Raw genomic sequence first — 24,508 nt, forward strand, 5'->3', positions numbered from 1 at the left:
GAAGAACAAACCCATGAGAATTTCTCAACTCCGTTTATGGATGCATGTTGATTTCACAAGAACATTACGCATATCTCTAGCAGTTGTTGGTGCAGAGGAGGACCAGGGTTTCTCTGACCTCTTGCAGCTGATGTTGTGCAGCTTCCTGGGAGCAGGAGGAAGACTCCTGCTGCTGCATTTGCCCAGTTCCAACCTCCCTGCTGCTTCCAGTGACACATGGGAGACAAAGTCAGGCAAGCACCAAAGCCCCTCCACTCCCACCACTACTGCATAGCTCCCCCAGGTGCTTTTGTATCATTTTTTTTTTTATTTCACTTTATCATAAAAATGAACCAAAGCAAAAGACAGCATTGAGAACCTAGAAGATAATTAATGAATCAAAAGCAGAAGAGATTCACAGCCCCCACACTTACTGTACCTGTGGAATCTTGTAGATGCCTAAGACAGTAGCCATGTGGAGAGAGATGTCAGAGTCAAGTCCCCCAATAAAAGCCATCTTATTTTTCGTCTTCTCACATATAAAGTTGGGGACAATCCTTTCTGTGGTGGACAGAAGTTTCAGGGTGTTCTGATAAGTCAACCTTGCATTTAAGTAGCTGTCAGTGACGTGGAACCCAAAGGTCATATTCAGGAGGATATTAGGTTTCTCGTTTATTTCTTTCACAGCAAACACCAGGGAGAGGGTATTCTGGTAGTACTTCAGTGTGTCACTAATAAAAGAGTTATACTTTGTGTCAGAGGTATTCTCATCCTCTCCCTCTTAAGCACATAGGTAACTTTCTGGCTCTCTCTGGCAAATTCCAAAAGATTAAATAGAACAAATAAGCTTACAAACAAACTCTATATCCATTTTATGTGTCAACAGTTGATAGTTGACCCCATGGACAATATTCAGTCAGCTTTAAGAATATTGCATCTAAAAAGCATTTAATTTTGTACAGAGCATTCATATCCTGAAACACACATATGTAAATTAATCTCTTATTTGCAGGTGTACCACTGGTGCCTAAAATTATGGGTCCTCACAGGTGGCTAAAGCAAACAGCTATTTCACTACTGCTGGGAGGGGGTACCTGGTTGCCACATCCTTCTCTTACCACTTTATTTCCTTTCAGCAACCAATGGACACTTACTGGAAGAGAAGTTCCCAAGTCAGAAATTCTGACTTGTGCCTCTCAGATAATCAGTGCTTGGTGTAGGTGGGGAGTAGAGACCAGAGCACATCAGATGGAATAAGATTTATTCTTTCACAGTAACTGAGTCACCATCCTTCCCTCCTTCAAAGAAAATTGAGGCTGTACAAAAAATACTGTAGCCAATGTTAGTCATACTTAGAGAAGGCCCATTAGGATTAATTGATCAGACTAAATTAGATTTATTAATACTCTGCATATAACTCAGTTTTGATACCCAATATGGTTTACATCAGTTTTTTACCCAATATGGTTTACATTGTATAGCAGAGAATATAATCCAGATTCTATGTTATTTATATGTCACATTCATCAGTGACTGTCAGATTAAAAGAGAGTGATTGTGAATATGAAAATCAAGCTTTGCTGCAAAGGAAAACAGATGTTAATGGTGTGAAAGGAAACACAGAGGGAGGATGAGGATGAAGTTAGGAGAAAGTGGTGAGAGCCATGGGATCAGGTGATGAGAAAGCAGAACAGGCAGAAGATAGAAACCTCAAGAAGCGGAATAAAGCAACAAAGAAGAAGATACCAAGAGCACAATGTAAAAAGAATAAAATATATGTTTAACATCCCTCCTTGATAAAAGTCACATAGAAACATGGTATGAGTATGCCATCATATGTTTGGTTTAATTATAGCTAACATGAGCTCACCAAGGGTACGCTATGAAGGATAGAGTTTTTTCCTTACAGAAGTTCATCTATAAGCTTTGTGTTTGGGTGCTCATGGAAATCCATTTCTTCAAATAAAAAGCCAAAATAGGTAACGATTCCTCCAATGATTAGGTCCCCTCTCTGATAATTCTGGTATGGAAGCTGGAACGGCTCCATCATGGTGCATCCAGCAGAGCGTTCCTTGCTCTCAGTTGGAGGCAACTGAAGCCACAGGAAGAGAAGAATCTGCAGCAGAAATGTTATGACCATCTTGGAGCCAACAGGGATGCCAAAAGTCAGATTTCTATCTCATCTACCATAAACTGCATTGCAAGAACTTTCATTGAACGACTCTGGATTATTTTGATAAAGGGAAAATGCCAATGATCTGATTCATGAAAACCTGCATCTTCAAAATTTCTCATGTGGGCTCTGAATGACACAGGATTTATTTTATATGCACTTTCACACTCTGATATTGATTATGTTCATGGCCTGATAAAATGTACATGGGGTTTGGCAAGATGGATGATGAAACCCAGCAATTTGAGATAATTACCAGTTTGAAAGTTATTGCCTTAGAGCATTGAGCTCTGTGACTTATAGTAAGATCAAAATAATTATGCATATTTATTATTGAGTAGTGCTCTTGTAATTTCGAGTGCCCCAGGCAAGCAAGCAGTCCAGCTGCAAACTGGATTCCCTGAAGGGAGCTTCCTAGTTTTTCCAACACTCTTCCTCAATCACATTTCCTCTAGCTGTACATGTGTCACCAATGAAGACATGATTTTCAGCATTTTAGACCCCAAAGATGCTACCTTGTACACCCATTAAGGGGAGAGAGAGGAAATAGTTAAAATAATACAGATTCCAGTTGCAGGCGGAATACAGAGTGTTACATTTCCTTACAAAAGCCAGAAATGGTTAGTGTTCTGCTGTGGCAATAGTGTACCTTGATATCAGTAAAGCTTGTGAAGAAACTGGGGAAATGTGGGTTGAATGCGGGAACTGTTAGGTAGATTAGTAGCTGGTTGACTGACCGAACCCCTTGTGTTGCAGACAGGGTCATGTCCTGGCCAGTTGTGCTCAAAAGCATTGCCACAGAATCAGTAATCAATTCACCACTTCCATAATTGCGTCCTCACAATTTCTCCCAAAGGAGCTCTTTGGGGTTGCTCCAGATCTTTTTTATTGTTTACTTGTTAATTCTTGAATTATTTGTTTACTTGTTGATTCTTTAATTTCTAGGGACATGAGTATCCCAGATTTACGTAAATAAAACAGCAATAACAGACACCTAGAATTACAAGCATGATTCAGACTTCTGGATTATTTAAAACTGTCTTCTTATTAGCTGTTCCCTGCTGTTCAGCTCAGGCCTCAGTAAAATAACATAGCATTTGGGGATAAAGATGCAGCCCAGTAACCCACAACTGGAGGCCAAGATGGAGAAGATCTCCACAGCCACCATGTATTTGCCCTTGGTGCTCAAGTAGGTTGGAACAAAGGAGAGCCACACACTGCAAAAGACCAACATGCTGAAGGTGATGAATTTGGCTTCATTGAAACTGTCAGGCAACTTTCTAGCTAGGAAAGCCACCGTGAAGCTGACTATGGCCAGCCAACCCATGAATCCCAGGACACAATAAAACATAAGAGTGGAGCCTTCATTACACTCTAGTATTATTTCTTCAGTCATTGAGTCCATGTCAACGTCTGGGAAAGGAGGAGAAGTTGCCAGCCATATGCTGCAGATTGTGGCTTGAATAAGGGAGCAGGAAAGAACAATTGGGGTGCCCAGTGGCTTCCCTACCCACTTCCTCATTCGGGACCCTGGCTTGGTGGCCATGAAAGCTAGAACCACAATGGCAGTTTTGGCCAAGATGCAAGAAATTGCCACTGAGAAGATCAAGCCAAAAGCAGTTTGTCGAAGGAGGCAGGTGACTTCCTCAGGCTGGCCAATGAAGAGCAGAGCACAAAGGAAGGAGAGCAGGAGGAAAAGGAGGAGAAGATAAGTGAGGTTGCGGTTGTTGGCTTTGACTATGGGAGTATCTCTGTGCTTTGTGAATATTTGAAGCACCAAAGCTGTGATGCAGGAAAAGAAGAGGGCAAACGTGGCCAAACTGATCCCCAACGGTTCTTCATAAGACAAGAATGTTTTGTCTTTGGGGAGGCAGCCATCCTGTTCATTGTTTGCATATTGATCTCCAGGGCATTCTGAACAGTCGTCCATGTCTGAAAAAGAAAAAGAAATAAACATCTTATTTTTAAAAAAGTTCTTCTGTCCCCAGATTGTCACAATGCACCTAAGAGATACCAGAATGTATATTTGCTACTTCCATGCTGTTTTCCCACTAGAGAAAGGAGCTTCTGATGCACAGGTAAAATTAAAATGTGTGATGCATTCCTTACCCTCCTTGTTTGAGATCTTCCCTTCTGGACACGGAAGGCAATCATAGCAGCAGAATGGCTTTCCTTCCTTCTTGTTCTTTCTATAACCTACATGACAATTCTCATTACACAGAGAAGTGGGTTGTGCCTGTTCATAAATGAAAGAAGGAAATCGTTTGGAAGTTTGCATCTCACTGACCTATCTTCTAATAGTAAACATGACGGTTAAGCAATAGATCTTAAATCCAGCTCTAATTGTAGCATTGGAACTTTGGAACTTCCTATAGGTTTTTTGTTTTATCTGAAGATGATCTTAAATTCAGCGCTAATGGTAGCATTGGAGCTTCTACCATTATTCCAGTACCTTTGCCTTTATGAAAACCATATTGGTATGTTTTTGAACTTCTTCGGAGATTAGCATGGCAATATCTTCTCAAATTAGAAAGTGTTCAGGTGAAAGCTTATTCGGTCAGTATCTCATGAATATAGAAATTGCTCATATATTTTTGACATACACTTGCATTCAAATTTATCAAAATTCTGCCTTGTCCAGGTAGTTTAGCCTCTGTTCCTTTAACTTTGAACTTGCAAATTATGCTTCCAATGGTTTATCTAGGAATATTCAGTACCTTTGCTATCTTTTGTCTACTTGTATCCTTGTTTGTGAAGGACGATGAGCTCTTCTCTTACGCGGGTTGCGCTGTGGGTAAAACCTCAGCGCCTAGGACTTGCCGATCGCATGGTCGGCGGTTCGAATCCCCGCGGCAGGATGCGCTCCCGCCGTTCGGTCCCAGTGCCTGCCAACCTAGCAGTTCGAAAGCACCTTTAAGCGCAAGTATATAAATAGGGACCGCTTACCAGCGGGAAGGTAAACGGCGTTCTGTGTGCTGCGCTGGCTCGCCAGATGCAGCTTGTCACGCTGGCCACGTGACCCGGAAGTGTCTGCGGACAGCGCTGGCTCCCCGGCCTATAGAGTGAGATGACCGCACAACCCTAGAGTCTGGCAAGACTGGCCCGTACGGGCAGGGGTACCTTTACTTTATCCTTGTTTGTGAAGGGCGATGAGCTCTTCACTTACTTTCTTATATTATTCTCCTAACTTAGAAATATGGCTCACATACAGCAACATTTGACACTCAACAAACCCCTTGCAAGGTATTTCATGTGTTCTAGCTCAAGCACACCTGTAGCCCTTGATTAGTTGCATCAGGTGTGCTTGAGACAACACCTGTTGTATTTGTGCTGTTCTGATGGATTCTATTCAGGGGGTGAATAACAGTGAGACTGGAGAAGCCAGTTGAAGTTGCATTTTCAGCTGAATTTGGGGAAACCACTTGAAGCATCCATTGAGTTGAGCTATTTCAATTGCTTTTGCAAAGAGCTGAAATTTTGAAAATTTTGATAATAAACCTGATTTGCAATGGAGGTTGAATAATTTTGATTGCAACTGTAATTGTTTGCTTTTGATGGATTCTTGCAGTGCTGTTTGCTTGCAGAGTTACCGTCTTCATCACCTGCATGTGTCTTAAAATTTACTTTTGCGGAGCCAGGTGCTAAAAATAATAGTTTGTACCTGCGGTTTCTGTGAACATTCACTGTTAATCATTTAACTCTGCAGCCAATGCAAGGGAATGTGTTTTGTATGTTTACCATAATGCTGCAAACCAATGAGAAGGTTTAAATAATAGATTGACTCTGCCTGGAGTAATTGTGGGGTACAAATTACGGCTGTGGAACAGATTTGGCCAAATCCCAGATTGAATTGGGCTGATTCTGAAGGAAAGGCAGGCAGCATCTGCAAAGAGCAGCACAGAGAGCTCTTTGCAACAGAGCTTTCAAATAGCCCCACACTGCACTTTTCCAAGCAGGGGGACACAAGCAGTCAAATTGAGGAGGATTGAGTCTGCTAGTGAGTAGAGGTTCCAATCCTGCTGGTTGCAGGGGTCTTCTTCACCAGTTGGTTCCAAGCCAGATTAAATTTTTGCACTTTTGGCCATATTGTCTAGATAATAAACCTAGAAATAAGATAGCTTTCCTTTTATCAGTGCTATAGCCTGATATTTCCTTCACAGATCGAGTCTGATTCTGATAATTGATGATTCAATGTGTTGCAATGAGGCAGTTTTTGGACACTTAGCAAAAAACTAGAGAAAACCCTGAATAAATTCTTACTTGGTTGAACCAGTTGGGCCACATGATAACATCATCATGAATAGTTAACCTCTTTTCTGGGGGAGCTTGTGGGTCCATTGTTCCAACTTTGACTCTCAGAAAGGACTGATTTGGGAATGTGACCCAATTTATTACATCCAATCCAGCTACTAATTCCCCATTTTGGTCAAAAGAAACTTCTTCCCCAACACTATTATTAAATGAAACTCTTCCCAGAAAGTGGTGGACCTAAGTTTGAAGAGGAAAAAAACAATTAATGAAGTTGCCAAAAATGATTAAATATTAGTAATATTCGTACAAATAGAGTGCTTATCTTTAACATTTAAGAGCTATAGTTTGTGGTCCATTTAAAAGTTGTATCTTAGTGTTTTTCTTTCTCTGTTTTTAATGAGTCTCTTCTTCAAAAATGGATGGAGCTAAAAAGGAAAAAGGAATTAATGAGCAGTGCTATTTTCTAGAAAAAGAGGTGCTGGAACTCACCACAAACACCTCCCTTGTTCCCTTGGAATAGCAATGGTGACCTCCTGCGAGGGGAGAGAACTGAGTTCCAGCTGAAAAAAGACCTGCTCATGAGCATATACAAAAGAGCAACATTGTGGAACACTATATTCATTTTAAATGTTTTGTGAAGGACACTTTTAATCGTAGCAATGTTTTTTGTGGTGGTGAGATGTGGTTCTTTTAAGAATTACAGTTAGTCTTGGCCTTAATTTCATAGAACTTAGACCACAAATATGAGACAGGACGTTCCTTCAGATAGGAGGATAAGATGTGTAGATAAGCTGCTCATCACTTTCCGGGGATACAGTGCTGCCTTTGTACAAATAGTGATAGCATGATATTGTGTACCTAGCCATCTATAGCCATATTTTGCTATTCCAAGGACAAGTGAACCCACTTTAAAGTGATGGCAGAATTTCATCCATTATGTTATCCTAACCATTAGTGGATAGTCATTTCCTCCCCGAGAGGAAAGAGGAAAGCCAGTGCCCCCACATCATTGTCCTGGCCATGTCACACCCGCCAACCAATCCAGTCAGCCGGGGGGACGTGACTTGCTGCATTGAAGTGGCCACGTGGCTGGGGATCACCTTCTTGGTTTCAGGCCTTCGTTGTGGCCTTAATTCGCCCATTAATCTAAAATACTGGTGTCCATGTGTTTTATTATTCAACAACTGGGCCTTGACATGCAATGAGTTTCCCCTACTGACAGAGGTATTCAAGAAAAGTCCCTCCTTTGGCTGAGCTCCAGAGTTGATTACAGACATCTGTATTAACTGGAAGACAACATTACCTGCCATGGCTCTTGATCTGTAAGTTCCCATCTTGCTCCAGCTGCCATTGCTCTGCAGTTTAATTTGGTGGACTGCATGGTGTGCAAAGCATGTGCCAAAATATAGATTGCATTGTAGATGCTGTAGCTGTGGGCTGTCATGCTCGTTTCAAAAACAGACCCAGGAAGGCTCTCAATATTCTCCTCCCCAGTGCAGAATTTGCCATCTTTCTTCTCTGAAGCAGAATCATGAAAACCACAGTTAAATGCCTCTTCCCAGAAAACCCTGAGAAAACGATCTTCTTTTTCCAAAGGAGGCTTTCTCATCTGAATAAATTTCTGGAATCCTGGAAGGTCCTTAGAGTGAACTGCAAAGGATAGAGCCCCATGGAGGAATGTGATGTCCCAACCTCTTTGAAAGGGAAATGAGGTGAAATCCATCTGGGCTGTCATAATCCAGATTTTTCTGTTTCCTTGTATTGGCACATCATTCATTTCTGCAAGCCTGGGTAGCGTTCTCATTCCCATAATTGTATGAATTTCACCATGTACAACCACAGCATTGGCAGTGCTTCCCACAATAACGTTCATGGTTTTTGAACCTTCTTCCACCATTTCATCAAACTCACCAGAAGAGGTAACCTTAGGGAAACTTTCTATGAAATCAAAGCAGATACCCTTCTGGGCAAACATGGGGAGAACATTTTGTACAACTCTCTCTCCAGTGTCATCATGGAGTTGAAAAAGCACACCAATCCACATCCAGCGGAAATGGAGCAGTAACTGGAGGAGCCCCTCGTATTGCTGAGTCCCATCTGGGAATATCCAGTGGGTGAAAAGGGCTTGAATGTCATTATTCGTCACAGGAGAAGAGCCATAGATGAGCTGAAAAGGGTCATTAAAAAAATCAAGGGAGGAAAGGAGATAACAAATGCTGATCTCAAACCACCAATTAGACTCAAAACCAGGTTTCAATCTCTATTTAATTGGTATATATTAACCAGGGGGATTCAGCTTTTTGGTTATTTCTGTTAATTTAGAATTTGCAGTTTGGGGAAATACTTGGATATTAATGTCTTTTCATCAAATAGAAGAATTATGCAGTTATGTTTATGGCAGAATTTGCTGCCCTTCATATCTAAAGGAGGTTACAGGAAAGAACAGGTAAATAAATGCTTGTTCATAGAAAACCCTGATAAAGCTTTCTCATCTGAATAAATTCCTAATAATGATTCCTTGAGTTAACTGCAAAGGATAGAGAACCACAGAGGAAAGCTATGTCCCACGACCTTTGCATGGAAAATGATATGAAATCCACCTGGACTGTTCTATTCCAAACTTCTGCCTTGGTTTGTATTGGTGAATCATCTGTTTCTGCAATATTGGGCATCCTTCTCATTATAATGTTGTGATCTCCAACATTCACACTACTCCTAGGAGCTGAGGCAGTTTCATCCACACCAATGTATTTTTGAGGGGGCTGAGCCCCCTCAATATTCAAGGGGCATTTGGCTCCTCATGGCATCACACGCATGACGTCATGAGGTCATGATGTCATGCACATGGGCCCCCTCAATCCTCGTAAGAAGATGGCACCTCTGCAGGATCCTGTCTGCTTGGGTCTCCTTCCAGTCAGGAAGGGAGAGATCTTCTAGAAAGAGAAGACACCCAAACCCGTTAAGAGGGCTGGAAACTGACAGAAAGCACTACCTTGTATAAGAACCAAAATCTGAAACTGTAACACCTATGCAATGTGGTTTAAGAAACTGAAGTAATGAAAAATGGAAATGAGCTGATTGTTTACCAATTGTAACATCAAGCTGAAAATAAGCAACTGCCATTTTAAATAAGCTGTACGTTCACTACCTTCTTTTGAAGCCCGTAACATCCACTAAATTGAATATTAATAAGTTAACTGTTTCCTGAAAGAACTTTATCTCCTGATGCATCTTTTGTCTTACCAACTTTATTCTGCAAAATAAATCTTTCTTATTTGTTCAACTTCTGCCTGCTAGATAGATCACACATGCTAGATAACCCATGGTGGTTATAGAGTTTTACAGAGGGGGATCTGCTACAAAAGGATTCAAATATTATTTATTTCTGTTGATTTGGAATGTTAAAGTTATATTGGGAAATATATAAGTGATTTTTCAGCAGGCATAGCAAACACACAGTTGTGCTACCACAGGCAGCAAACGTTTTGTTACAGTCCTGCACAGGAGTAAAGTGTCCAATGAGGAATTCTTCCACCTGAGTTTTTAAGGAGGTGTAGAACTGAAGCAGACACATATTTTTGGTTGATAAACACCAACCTATGCCCACTATTTGCCATTCCCTTGATATTTTATTCCACAAGATGTTGAATCACAAAAACATTCAATTACCAGCATGCAACCCAATGAGACTTAGTCAAACGTCTTTCATTATGATCCATGTTCCATGCAGACCTCTTACTCTTGGCATCTTGTACATAGACAGGATGGTTGACATGTGGAGACATAAATCAGAGTTTGGCCCCCCAATGACCGCCTTTGGAGTCTCCTGAACATCACACTTGTAGTTGGGAAGGAGTCTTTCTTGGCTAGAGAGAAGGTCCATGGAGGCTTGGTAGGTCCAGCTTGGACTGAAATGGCTGTTATAGATGTGGAAACCCAGAGAGATATTGGGCAAGATTTGGGGATCTTCGTTTATCTCTTTTACAGCAAATGCCAAAGCCAGGATATGCTGGTACAGTTGTGTCACTGGCCTGTATGGAGAGTGACATAGTGCGTAACAGTTCACCTTCACCAAAATGTGTGGATATATTGAAACATGAAGCTGGATGTTTTGCTTCCTTGAACATCTAACTCCTAGCATGGCTTTCAGTCCTGCTAAATGCAATCATCCATGTCCAGATACATGCACATGACACCACATCTCACAGGGAGGTGCCTCCACCCCACCTCACCCCCACCAATGCCTGGCCTCCTGGGGCTGCACAGTGGTGGTGTCTTCTGGTGATAAACTCTGTGAGCTCACAAGATCTTAGGAGATCTCACTAGGCACCACTGTGGCAGCCATGGCAGCTGTGCAATGGCAGCAGCAGGAATTCCCTGACCCAAGGCTGCTGTTTCTATTTACCTCACAGCTGGTCTGGCCCTGATTGCTACTAGTTCTGTTCTATGGAGGAGGAGGAGGAGGAGGAGAAAAGTCTGGTTAATGGGATCATCTTACTAGATGGTCCTGGTTGCGGGCAGGGTCTCAACCAGGTTCCCCCCCACCCTGGCGTGGGTGGAGCTATTGCACACATGCCGGGGTGGCACCACAACTGCCCAGGGCTATTGCCCAATCATGTCAAAGGGTGATAGTGGGGGGAATCATAAAAGTGGCAGCGTGACCTGTGCCAGGCTCCTGCTTCGTGCTGCCGAATACCCACCTGCCCTCCCTTTAATTTAGATCGTTTGGCCTTGTTTTGGACTTTGGTTGGTTGCCCGGCTTGAGTCAGGAGCCAGGTAGGAATTTTTCCATTTGGTAAATTGGCATGGGCCACTTGGTCTTTGCCCACCTCTTAGCAATCATCACAACTTTGTAAGGTTTGGCGGTTAGGCATTGGCTTATGGTGAATGGGGGAGGGCAGGTTGGCCATCGCCTGCCCCTCCAGTGTCAAGGGTATTCCGTTAAAGGAATCCAGGGCCTGGTTCCTGTCTGAAGTCCGCTTGAAGGGTGAGGGCCGTGCCAGGCCGCTGGGAACACCAGGGGAGATGCAAGCGGGTTCTCCTGAAGCAATTTCCCTTTGGGTGGTTTACCCTTACAGACTTCCTGCAAAGGGGGCAGGAGTCAGATATAGTCTTGCCAATGCCGAAGCCAATACTGCTCTCATTCCTGTAATCAATAAAGTTGTGGCCAAATTCTTGCCCAAAAACCTTAAACAAAATATCCGTGTCCGTGTGAATTTATTTATCTTAATGGGGGGTCTGCTTGAGGGTCTTGCCACACAACCAAAAACCTCTAATCTGAATGAATTACCACTTGGCTTTGATTGAAGTCAAATATTAAATAAGAAATCCTTCGCTCACCATGGTAAATGAGCGGAAAGCCTTAACAAAGTGAATGGGGATGTTACTTTTTATGCTGCCTTGCAAACTTTTTAAAACAACTGTATAAGCCTACCATATAAGAAGAAAAAGGTTATCACACACTGCAGAAGTCAGTTTGAGATATGAGATCTGCCGCCATGTCTCATAAACACCAGAACTACATGGAAGGGAAAGGGTAATCATCATACACTAGTGGCCAATATTGTGAAAACATTTTGGAAAGTACGTCTGTATCTCAGGCTCATAACATCAGTACTTTTTATATTAATACCATAAATATATATATCATTAGAATGATAATCTAATGCAGAATATAATGCAACAAACAGTGTTGAATTATCCTTATTCTATCAAAGGTTATAGACCTACACTGACTTGCTGGATCATGACCTTGTCATTGTGAGTGGGCTTGCATGTTCCTATGACCCTTTTGAGCAAAGCCATCGGGAGTCTCGTAATCCCTGCAGGGCAGTGGCGTAGCGTGGGGGGTGCAGGGGGGGCCGGCCACACCGGGCGCAACATCTGGGGTTAGGGCAAATCCACGGGTTAGGGGGCGCAAATCCACAGGTTAGGGGGCGCAAATCCACGGGTTGGGGGCACAAATTACTTGCCTTGCCCCGGGTGCTGACAACCCACGCTACGCCGCTGCTGCAGGGTCACCCAAGGCGGTAAGGTCCAAGGAAAGGAGCTAGACAAAGAATGATCCAAGAAGTTCTCAATGGCAGGACAGACAGAAGATAACATTTGCATGTTACAACGGCTGTGAAGGCGGATGGAGGCTGCAGCACATAAGAACCTACTGGTCATCATGAAATTTATGCCATCGGAACAGAGCCTTACTGCAAAAACTGTGCATTGGTCTACACACATAAAACAAATTATGCTCCTGGGTGATTCTAATGCAAGAGTTAGGAGAGATTTCAATCTGTGGCCTGGGACTATTGGGAAAGAAGGAATTGGCAGCAGCAACCAGAACGGAATCTTACTTTTGATGATATGTGCAGTGCACAACTTTCTTATTACCAACACAAACTTTCAACGCAAAAAAATAAGAACATCATGGAGGCACCCTCGGTCGAATCCCTGGCATCTCTTAGACTATGTAGTTGTCCAAACTGAAGATCGTTGTGATGTACTCCTTACCAGAGCTATGACAATTGCTAGACAGATCATCCCATGGAGTAAAGCAAATATTTTAATTCACCAGGTGTTTTAATGAGAAACCAAGATTGTATGTTTCTAAAAATTGTGCTATAAATCCTTGGTTGCTTCTGACTAAAAATTTTCTTTAATCACCTCCACAGACTTTCTGTTGGATTCAGGTCAGGACAATTCAACACAGTTTGTGGCATTATATTCTGCATTAGATTAACTTTCTAATGATCTACTTTTGAAGTTCATTCTAATGGTATACTGTTCTTATAAGCCGTCAAACCTTAGAAATACAGTTTTTCCTAAAGTTTACCACAATTTTGACCACTAGTGTAATGAGCATCACCTTCATCATATGTCAAATGCAGAAATATATTCATTACAGATATATGATACGGTTTTTAAACAGACACACACACACACACACACACACACACACACACACACTTCCTTACAGAATGTCATCGAAGAGTTCAGGTGTAGGAGGTTCATTGAAGGCTATGCTTGAAGTTATATAGATTTGAGACATAACGCCAGCAATAACAACATCTCCAGACTGATAATATTTGTGAAGAATAGGAAGAGGGTCACTGATGGAACATGGAGCAACAGCAGCCTTGCATTCATCTGGAGGAAGCAGCGCTGACGCCAACATCATGGAAAGTACCATCCTGCACAGAGTATTGTAGGAGCAAGAGGAAAGTTGCACACAGTCTGAGGCAGCAGCGCAAATGCCAAGATTGCAAATATTACCATGTTGCAGGGAATTTTTTAGGCGACAATTCATCTCTTTGCACATTGTCATCTGAGTGATACTGAGCAGCAAAGTCTCACTGGGATGGTTACGAAAGCCAGATTTTTGTAGGAAATAGAATCAGTGACCAGTCTGACAGAGCCCTTGGTGTAAGGCCAAGCTCTGAACATCACAGGAGATATTAATAGTATCTTCAAGTCTTGATTCGTAGTTTTCATGCAGCTACTGGAACACCCCAGAGAGTCAAAGAAATGATCATGATTACTTTGATAATTACAGGATACTTAATCAGCTTCTCAGTGATTTAGGGGTGGGGAGCATGTTTATCACATCACAGCCAAAGTCTCAGCTGGTCCCCTTAGTGGGGAGAGCAATAAGAGTTTGTGGAGAGTCAGCAAAAAAGAGAAGAAGGGTTACCCAGAAAACTACTTAAGATGAAAATATAGAATAAAAAAAACTGCTTTGCCGTTAATTGTTCAAAGAGGTAGAACAAACTTTTGTCATGGTCTGGGTCTGGGTTATGGGCAGTCAGAGGTCCGACTTGGTACGTCGGGACTGGGGTTGAGGTCGGGAAGCAGGAATCAGCAGTCCAGGGACAGCAGTCCAGGGGTCAGGAAGCCAAGAGTCCAAAGGTCAGGAAACCAGGAGTCAGGAAGCACAGCTAGGTGGGTAGCGTGTTGCTGTAGCAAAGAGCCAGAGGGAACTGCTGGTCTTATATACCCCTCCTACCCTTTGCCACGAGGTGCTACGAGTCTTCTGTCAAGCCTCACCTGTGCGGCATGGGCCTTGCCCTCCCAGGCCAAACTCAGGAAGGCCCCAATCCTGTGAGGCCCTACCAGTCACAGGGCCTGGCTCCTGCACGCACTTCTGACAACTTTGCACAACCTTTAAATCAAGTCCATTATCCATTTCATCAACCAAAATTCTTATTACATTAACTAACACCATATGGACAAACCATAATTTTCAGCTGAGAACCAGTGTGATGTAATGGTTAGAGTGTTGGACATGGGAGACCAGGGATCAAATCCCCACTCAGGCAAGAAGCTCACTGGGTCACCTTGGGCAGGTCACAGACGCTTAGCCTAACCTACCTCACAGGGTTGTTGTGAAGATGAAATTGGGAGAAGGAGAACCATAGTATAAAGGTAAAGGTAAAGGTACCCCTGCCCATACGGGCCAGTCTTGCCAGACTCTAGGGTTGTGCGCTCTTCTCACTCTATAGGCCGGGAGCCAGCGCTGTCCGCAGACACTTCCGGGTCACGTGGCCAGCGTGACAAGCTGCATCTGGCGAGCCAGCGCAGCACACGGAAACGCCGTTTACCTTCCCGCTACTTGCACCCGGGGGTGCTTTCGAACTGCTAGGTTGGCAGGCGCTGGGACCGAACGACGGGAGCGCACCCCGCCGCGGGGATTCGAACTGCCGACCATGCGATCGGCAAGTCCTAGGCGCTGAGGTTTTACCCACAGTGCCACCCACGTCCCACCTATATAAATGCTATATAAATGTAATAGATAAATATGCAATAATGAAGTTTAGATTTAAAAATCTGTGAATGCAGTGATTTAGAATCTTCGTCTATGAGCTTTAGAATGCTTGAAACACTACCATAGCAATCAATTTTGAACAAGTTATGTCCAAAGGGGAAATGCTATAGTATTCTTTGTATCATGACTATTCTTAATTCTACAGTTCTAAAGATTGTAGGCTGTGGTTTTTTAACTAAATCAACCTCCACCAACTTTTGAGGCCTAAAGCCAGGCATAGGAAAACTCGGCCCTCCAGATATTTTGAGATTACAACTCCCATCATCCCTAGCTAACAGGACCAGTGGTCAGGGATGATGGGAGTTGTAGTCCCAAAACATCTGGAGGGCTGAGTTTGCCTATGACTGCCTAAAGCTTTATTGTAAACAACATAGTTGATCTTGTGATCTTATGGGGCACTTGATCTGAGAGGTGACCTGGATCCTCATCTCCCACATTCCCTGTGGGCCACAAGTGACATGGGGATGGGGCAGCATACCTCTCCATCATCTGATATCACAGAGACATCAGAGAACCCATTTTCCCCACATGAATGATCAGCTGGTCCTTGGGGCTGAAATTCAGCAAACATGGTGTTCTGCAAGCCCCTGCTATCAGCTGATCTTTGGGGCCTCACAGTGCTGCATATGGACCTATGCAAGGCCCCCCAAGAGCTGGTTGTTGGGGTTTCCATAGCTTCATGAACACAGCTTTGCTTTTTTTAAAAAATAAATTTTTATTGGTTTTCCAAACACAAAATAAAAACAAACAATACACAATACACAAACATACAAACATATAAACATGTATAATTTCATAATCTTATTTTCATACACCTTACTTCCCGGACTTCCCCATACCTCCCCTTTTCTGCATCCTTGTTCATGAACACAGCTTTGCAAGCCTGAACTATCAGAACATCATCAGCACTTGTAAAGCACTTTGCGCAGGGATTTGTAAGTTCTCCTGACAGCTGAAATGTTCTTCAGTCCAGCCACTCTGTATCTGTCCCAAATGGAGAAGATAAACTCAGAGAATCTGGGTCTCATTTGTAGGCAGATGAGGGCCAGTGGGTAACAAATGTCATTCAATTGTTTTGAAGCCCCACTTGGAAAAGTGACAACTTCATATTGTGAAGCCAGATGGATGTGTATCCACAGGTGGGTGATGGCGGAAAGGATTAAAACTGCAACCTCTTAATTGTCCATAATGTTCTGCCATGTTATACAGGCTGTTGATTCTGAGATCAGCAGCCTTTCTTTTTTTAAAAAAAAGATATTTATTAAAGTTTCAACGTTTTACAAAAATAAGGGGGGGGAGAAAAAAAGAAAATACAGCCTTTCTTGATTACATATAAATAAATACAATATAGCTTTTACCTAAATATATAAAGTATAGCCTCAGCAGAAGTTACGTGTTTCACACCGGTGATGTCTCCCCATGAAGGGATATACCTTTAGCACCCTATGCATGGAAGATCAGTGTATTGACAGGATAACAAATTGACAGAACAACTTTATGCAGTTAAAAAATGGTCTCAGCTTTATTGGTTACAGATGTAGGTTGGAGGCTTTTTCTGGGAATGAAAAAGATGAAAAGGATGAGTGTTGAGAAATACAAGGAATTACTTTAACTGCTTTTCATTCAATAAATGCCAGCAAACAATGCAATAAGTAAAACCATCAACACAAGGTAATTCCTATTGGCTCCTCAGAATTAAGTGGTCTTTGCTGTTCAAGTCGGGCCTCAGAAGAATTATATACAATTTGGGGGGAAAGATACAACCCAGCAAACCTGCGCTGGAGGCCAAGATGCAAAAGACCTCCACAGCCACCATCTGCTTTCCTTTGGTGCTCAGATAAGAGGGAACAAAGGACAGCCAAACGCTGCAGAACACCAACATGCTGAAGGTGATGAACTTGGCTTCGTTGAAACTGTCCGGCAACCTCTTGGCCAGGAAAGCCATAGTGAAGCTGACCATGGCCAGGAATCCCAGATAACCCAGGACAGAATAAAACATCGCGACAGAACCTTCGTTGCATTCCACAATGATTTCCTCCATCAGAGAGTTCATGTCCACATCTGGGAATGGAGGAGCCGTACAGAGCCAAGCAGCACAAATGCTGGTTTGAACGGAGCAGCAACCAAGAAGCACCGAGTTTGTGAGAGATTTCCCCACCCATTTCCTCATCCTGGATCCTGGTTTGGTGGCCATGAAAGCCAGAACCACCGTGATGGTTTTGGCCAAGACACAAGACACAGCAATGGAGAAGATGATGCCAAAAGCAGCTTGTCGTAAAGAGCAGCTGACTGGGTGAGGCTGGCCAATGAAGAGCAAGGAGCAGAGGAAGCAGAGCAAGAGGGAAATGAGCAGAGTGTAGGTGAGGTCCCGGTTGTTGGCTTTGACAATGGGAGTGTCCCCATTCCTAGAGAAGACGCCAAGTATCCAAGCTGTGAGCAGAGAAAAGACCAGAGCTAAGGAAGCTAAAACGAACCCTAAAGGTTCTGCGTAGGAAAGGAAATGTTGGCGTTTGGGGATGCACTGATCTCTGTCCTTGTTTGGAAATTGGTCATCTTGGCATTGGAAACAATAATCCATATCTGAAAAAAATAAAATTGAAATGAGTGATATATGAGTTCTGACAAATAAGACATTAATTAGTTGAAATAAGTATCAGAGATAAGTGAATATTGAAAACTGTTTGTACAATCTCCTGTCATTATGCATAATCCGCAATAGGTTCTACTCTGCCTTTCATCTGCAGTTAATGATCAGAAACAAGGCCTTTGGTTGTGCCCTTAGTTGAGTTGGTCACACCCAGAGAGATCTTCATAGTGATGGAGGCTTCTTGAGAACAGCCACTTTGGGCTCAGAGGCTGGGCTGAGGACAGTTCTGGGTAAGGAGATCATTTCATGCTTTTTTCTGGCTCACACACCTATACAACAGATAACACCAGACATATTCCACACCTATTTCCACAGATCTCACTTGTAAAAGTTCTGGATTTAGTTTCCCCAACTATCTCTTTTTTTCTTCCAGATATCAGTGCAGCTGCTCTTCTGTTTAGGAGTACTGAACTGCTAATAGAGGGAAAGAGTTGAAATAGATATTAGCAAGCATTATACAAAATAGCAGATTATGTCTCCTACCCATTTGATTTGAAATCATCCCATGTGGACATGAAGCACAATCATAGCAACAAAATGGCAACCCCTCCTTCTTTTTCCTGCTGTAGCCTGGCTGGCAGTGATCATTACACAAGGCAAGGGGCAGCACCTAGCCATAAAAAGAGGAGAAAATGTAGCTCTCTTGTGCCTTGTAAACAACACAATTTTAACCAAAGAAAAGAGATCAGCTAACTGATTAACATTATTCCAGAAAGGCATATGCAAAATAGTGGAATATATTACATTATCTACTTTTAAACCAGAACACTAAAGTAGCTTCCCCTTCTCTTCTGAGCTGTAAATCTCACTTGGTTCAGTATGATTTACTCCTCCCTTCATGTGCAAAGCATCAAAATGTTATATTGAAATCCTATATATCAGGAATGTGAAACCTTTGGTCCACCAGATGGTATAGGACTGTAACTCCCCTCAGTCTGAAAACCAGCCTGGCCAATGATCAGGGAGGAGGAGAGTTGGAAGGCAACAATATTCCATATGCAAAATAGTGGAATATATTACATTATATACTTTTAAACCAGAACACTAAAGTAGATTGACTTCTCACCTCATATATGATGGTAAAATAATGTGCTGGACATGGATTATTCTTCAACAATTTGCTTATTAATGATAAAGAATGTCTACATTAACCTTATAATTTGTATTCTTAATAACAATACCTCATTTAAAAAACAACAACAATGGTCCCACCTGATTAAAAGATCTGTGCCATGTGATGGCTCCCTCATCCATGCTGAAGTCTACGTTTTGTGAATCTTGTGGAACTGTCTTTCCTACTTTCACTCGGGAGAAGGTTTGGTTTGGAAAAGTAACCCAGTTAATAATATCAAATCCACCTGCTAACTCCCCATTCTCATCAAAGGACACTAAGTCACCAGCACTGTTGTTGAAGGAGATACTCCTCAAGAACGAGTGCAGCTAGACAGAAGAAAACAAAGGCAAAGTTTAAAAAAGGAGAGCTTTAATGGATTTAAAAACAAGAAGTATCCATCAATATTTTTCACACAATGCAAAGTAGTCCAAAACTGTGCAGTCTACAATATTTGGAGCACCTAAGTATTTCTAGTAAGTACAGCTGGCCTGCCACTTGCGTGAGGGTTCAGCTCTGGGGTCCATGTGCAAAGGCAAAATGGTGCCATGTCAGGAAGCCCTGGAACTGCCCCTCCTGCAAGGTGGGTGTGCAGGGAGAAGGGGACAAAGAAATGGAGAGAAGCTCATGGTGGGTTTTCCCTGTTCTCCATTTGTTTATTTACCAACGTAAATAAACCAACGTAAAATGAACTTAACTTTCAGGCCCACTATAATCAATGAACGTCACTGGAAGGGAGTTAAAAAACAGACCAGGTAACCACATTTGAAAATAGCCCTATACAGTACTCTTTAGTGCAGAAACAAATGCAGGTTCTAGAAAATAGTTGGTGTGGGTGGACAGAATGGGTGGGCAGTCATGGGTAGAAACAAACCTTAGTATTTTCAAACAAATTCTTAATTTTTCACAATTCTCCTTTCTCTTGATCAACTTTGCAAAGGTTTATTCTGAACAGGAAATCTCACCTGCCAAGGTTGCAGTTCTGGAGGATCGAGCCCACCTCTGCCTGCCATCATTCTGCTTTTTGGCCTGGATGAGTGCATCTGATGTAAAGAATGTGCAATGGCATAAACCGCATTATAGATACTGTAACTTTGGCCAGTCATGGTCATCTCAAAAATATGCCCAGGAAGGCTCTCCAGACTCTCATGGCCAGTGCAGGTCTTTGTGTTTTCCTTGTGCCCATTAGAAGCAGAAAATAAACAGTTGAATGCCTGTTGCCAAAAAGCCTGGAGGAACCCATCTCCATTTGGAGAGTTGGGGTTCAGGGTCTGAAGGAAGTCTTTAAATCCCTGGACTTTCTCTGTGTGAATTGCAAAAGACAAGGCACCATCAAAGACTTGTATATCGTAATGCCTTTGCATTGTTTCTGAAGAGAAAGCCCACTGGGCTGTCAAAACCCACACGGTGCCTGTAGACTTCTCTGCAATATCTTCAGCTAATGAATAGAAATATTGCATCCATTTCACAACTGTAATGGTCTGAGGTTCTGCACACAGAACCAATATGTTGACTTCTGAGGCCATCAGGAAAGAGGACTTGGCCCGAAGGAGTTCCAGGGAACTGAAATTATCTAGACCCTGAGATATGGCTGGTAGTTTTTCATTGAAAGCTGAGCAGACTCCATGCCAGGAAAGCATTGGCACTAAGGTTTGCATAAAGGTCTCTCCATTTTCATCATCGGATGCCACAATTCCTACCCATGTCCACTGGAAATATAGAAGTAGCATGACAATCCCTGCATATTGATATTTCTCATTGGGCACCGTTCGGTAGAATGTCTGGGGCTGCAACTCTGGGCTTCTCACTGGAGCTAATACGCAGTAAGCAATCTGGAGGAAGAAATAAATTCCACAAGAATTGGAGAGTTCTATCATACAGTTATAAATAAAGGCATCAAGTTTTTCTATACTTTGCAGTGATGTACACCACTAAAATAATTCAAGATCTGGACCTATACCCACAGGTTTTGTTAGTTGGGAAGAAGGAAGCACTGCTCAACTTAACTGTGGAAGAATTGTCTGTTCAGAAACTCTTTTGTACTTGGACATTGTCATATATTTCATGAGTGAGAAACCTGTGGTTCTCCAGAACTTCCTGGACTCCTTGACCATTGAGCAAAAGTGGTCGGGGCTAGTGGACAAAATCAGGACAAGCAACTCCCTTGTTTAGTTGGAACCATTCTGATGAGACACAACTAGGGATAGGAGAGGAATTGAGTTCAATGAACATTTTAATAATTAAAAAAAAAAACCACCTGATTCACAATTCCTGAAACAATTGGTGAGCCAAAATGCAGCTGTCCTCTGACATTTGTACTTCTCTGAATTTTGCAATTGACTTCTCCAACCAAAAGCAAAGATTTATATTAAAATGACACTGGTCACAAAAGTGAATACATTAGTGAAAATTAAATTTAAAAATATATTACATTAGGAGAAATAGCTGGGAAATCTGTGGATTAGCCAGACCTACTTACAAAAACGAGAGAAATGGACACTTGAGATGCTGATGAAATTTTGTGAAGCCTTTTAGAAGAAAAAAAGGACACATGCTTGTGGAACTGAAAAGGGTAAAAAGGAAAGAAATCCATTTATGGCATATAAATGGACAATAGCATAATGTGCATCTCCAGCAGTTGGTGGTGGGGAGGAGGAGCAGGGTTTCTCTGATCTCTTGCAACTGGCCTTGTGCAGCTTCCTGGGAGCAGGAAGAAAACTCCTACTGCTGCTGCATTTGCCCTGTTCCAACCTCCCTGCTGCTTCCAGTGACACATGGGAGACGAGGTCTGGCAAGTACCAAAGCCCCTCTACTCTAACCACTAGTGCAAAACTCCCCCAGATGCTTTCGTATCGGTTATATTTTTAACTTTCACCTCCTTTTTAGGAAAAATGAGCCAAAGTAAAAGAAAGCATGGACAACTCAGAAGATCATTATTGTACCTGAGGCAGAAGAGCTTGACAGCCCCCAGTCTTACTATACCTGTGGAATCTTGTAGATGCCTAAGACAGTAGCCATGTGGAGAGAGATGTCAGAGTCAACTCCTCCAATAACAGCGATATTTTCTTTTTCCTTGTCACATTTGAAGTTGGGGACAATCCTTTCTGTGATGGACAGATGTTTCAGGGTGTTCTGATAAGTCATCCTTGCATTTAAGTAGCTATCATAGACGTGGAACCCAAAGGTCGTATTTGGTACAATATTAAGGTTCTTGTTTATTTCTTTCACAGCAAACACCAGGGAGAGGGTATGCTGGTAGTACTTCAGTATTTCTCTAATAAAAGAGTTATACTATTTGTCAGGTGTATTCTCATCCTCTCCCTCTTAAGCACATTGGTAACTTCCTAGCTCACATGCATGTACATAAGTTGCCACATCCTCCTCTTAACTCCTTATTTCATTTCAGCAACCAACGGACACTCATTGGATGAGAAGTTCCCAAGTCAGAAATTCTGACTAGTGCCTCTCAGATAGTTAGTGTTTGGTGTAGGTGGGTAGTAGAGACTAGAGCAGATCAGGTGGAACAGTATCTATTCTTTCACAGTTACTGAGTTTCCATCTTGCCCTCCTTGAAATAAAATTGTGGCTGTACAAAAAAATACCGCAGCCAATGTTAGTCATAAGAGAAAGTCCATTGTCATGAATGGTATGAATGTTAGGCCCAGAGAAAATGGAAGAATTCGCAAAGCATGATATGCTGCCAAACGAATCAAAAAACGAGTTTTATCAAGAAAGATTGTATGACTGTGTCCAAAAACATTGGTGTTGTTTCCTGAAAGCAACGATCGCCTGATAACAGGAAGAAGTTGGCAATGGACAACACTAATTTTAAAAAAACCCACTGACAAGAACAGGGAGGAGCTGGCAAAGGGACACAGATGTGTGATAAAGGTTTGGAAAATACTGTCTGTCTGCTTTGAAGTACGACTGCGAAGGGTTTTCTTGATGGTGGTCCAGGAAAGCAGTGGAGACAGCCCCTCTGCAGACAATCCATGGACGGCAATGGGAAAGAAGACTATAAAAAGGACCCCTTTGCATGTCCTTAGTGCTGCTGGGACTAGCGCTACTGCTCAACACCCACAGCTCTTGCCTGAGGCTTGATCAACCCATCTGAAGGGCCTTGTAAGTATGGATGAATGAATGCATGAGTGTTTGAACCTCTTGCTACCAATGTATTAATGTATACTTGACTATATGAAATAAATGTTACATGAAAGGTGTGTAAACCCAGATCTGGTCTCTGACGTCTGTTATTGAAAGTCCTATAACATATGGGATATCACTTGTCTCTCCGGATTTCAAAAAAACCAAGTTACCACGGTTTGGTGACATAAATGGCGCTGTGAGCAGCATTCCGAGAATGGGTGATATATACGTATTGAAGGATGACTAAATAGAGGATTAATAGACCAGACTAAGTTAGGTGTATTAATTTCAATGGGTTTCCTTTGCATATAACTAAGTTTTGATACTTTGTTTTGCAAAAACAAGTTTGCAACTGCTGCTTTTATCACCCAATATGGTTTACATTGCATAGTAGCAGGTATAATACAAAATCTATGATATTCATGTGTCACAGCATCTGTGTCTGTCTGATTAAAAGAGTGATTGTGAAAGTGAGGAAGAAGCTGTGCTGCAAAGGAAAACAGATGTTAATGGTGTGAAAGGAAACACAGAGGGAGGATGAGGATGAAGTTGGGAGAAAGTGGTGAGAGCCATGGGATCAGGTGATGAGAAAGCAGAACAGGCAGAAGATAGAAACCCCAAGAAGCGGAATAAAGCAACATAGAATAAGGTGACAAGATCACAAGGTAAAGAGAAGAACATATATATTTAACATTCCTACCTGACAAAAGTCACATGGAAACATGTTCTGAGCATGACACTGTATGCTTGGTGCACTTGTAGCATGCATGAGCTCACCAAGGGTACGCTATGAAAGATAGAGTTTTTTACTTACAAAAGTTCATCTATAAGCTTTGTGTTTGGGTGCTCATGGAAATCTATTTCTTCAAATACAAAGCCAAAATAGGTAACGATTCCTCCGATGATTAGGTCCCCTCTCTGATAATTGTGGTATGGAAGCTGGAACGGCTCCATCATGGTGCATCCAGCAGAGCGTTCCTTGCTCTCAGTTGGAGGCAACTGAAGCCACAGGAAGAGAAGAATCTGCAGCAGAAATGTTATGACCATCTTGGAGCCAACAGGGATGCCAAAAGTCAGATTTCTATCTCATCTCATCTACCATAAACTACCTTACAAGAACATTCATTTAATGACTCTGGGTTATTTTGATAAAGGGAACATGCCAATGATCTGATCCATGAAAACCTGCATGTTCGAAATTTCCCATCAGGGCCTCTGAATGACACGATTTATTTTATATACACTTCGGCGCTCTGATATTGATTGTGTTCATGGCCTGATTAAATGTACATGGGGTTTGGCAAGATGGATGATGAAACCCAGCAATTTGAGATAATTACTAAGTTATCTCCTTGGAGCATTGAGCTCTGCGAGTTATAGTAAGAT

At 42.3% G+C, this 24,508-nt stretch overlaps 2 protein-coding genes across 2 annotated transcripts; both read right to left on the minus strand.

The window, feature by feature from the left end:
* Nucleotides 1-638: 638 nt before the first annotated feature.
* On the minus strand, nt 639-14,451 carry LOC114587020 (vomeronasal type-2 receptor 26-like). Its single transcript, XM_077920696.1, has 8 exons — nt 14,441-14,451; nt 13,372-13,587; nt 10,143-10,320; nt 7,707-8,570; nt 6,413-6,640; nt 4,262-4,388; nt 3,190-4,084; nt 639-657 (listed from the first exon to the last, which is right to left on the minus strand). The coding sequence occupies exons 1-8, from the start codon at nt 14,449-14,451 to the stop codon at nt 639-641; spliced, it is 2,538 nt and encodes an 845-aa protein (XP_077776822.1).
* Nucleotides 14,452-16,896: 2,445 nt separating this feature from the next.
* On the minus strand, nt 16,897-19,119 carry LOC144325812 (vomeronasal type-2 receptor 26-like). Its single transcript, XM_077920388.1, has 3 exons — nt 19,078-19,119; nt 18,349-18,475; nt 16,897-17,798 (listed from the first exon to the last, which is right to left on the minus strand). Exons 1-3 carry the CDS (start codon nt 19,117-19,119, stop codon nt 16,897-16,899), a joined length of 1,071 nt encoding a protein of 356 aa, XP_077776514.1.
* Nucleotides 19,120-24,508: the final 5,389 nt, after the last annotated feature.

Source organism: Podarcis muralis, chromosome 16 (assembly GCF_964188315.1).
Source record: "Podarcis muralis chromosome 16, rPodMur119.hap1.1, whole genome shotgun sequence".
NCBI classification, from domain to species: domain Eukaryota; kingdom Metazoa; phylum Chordata; class Lepidosauria; order Squamata; family Lacertidae; genus Podarcis; species Podarcis muralis.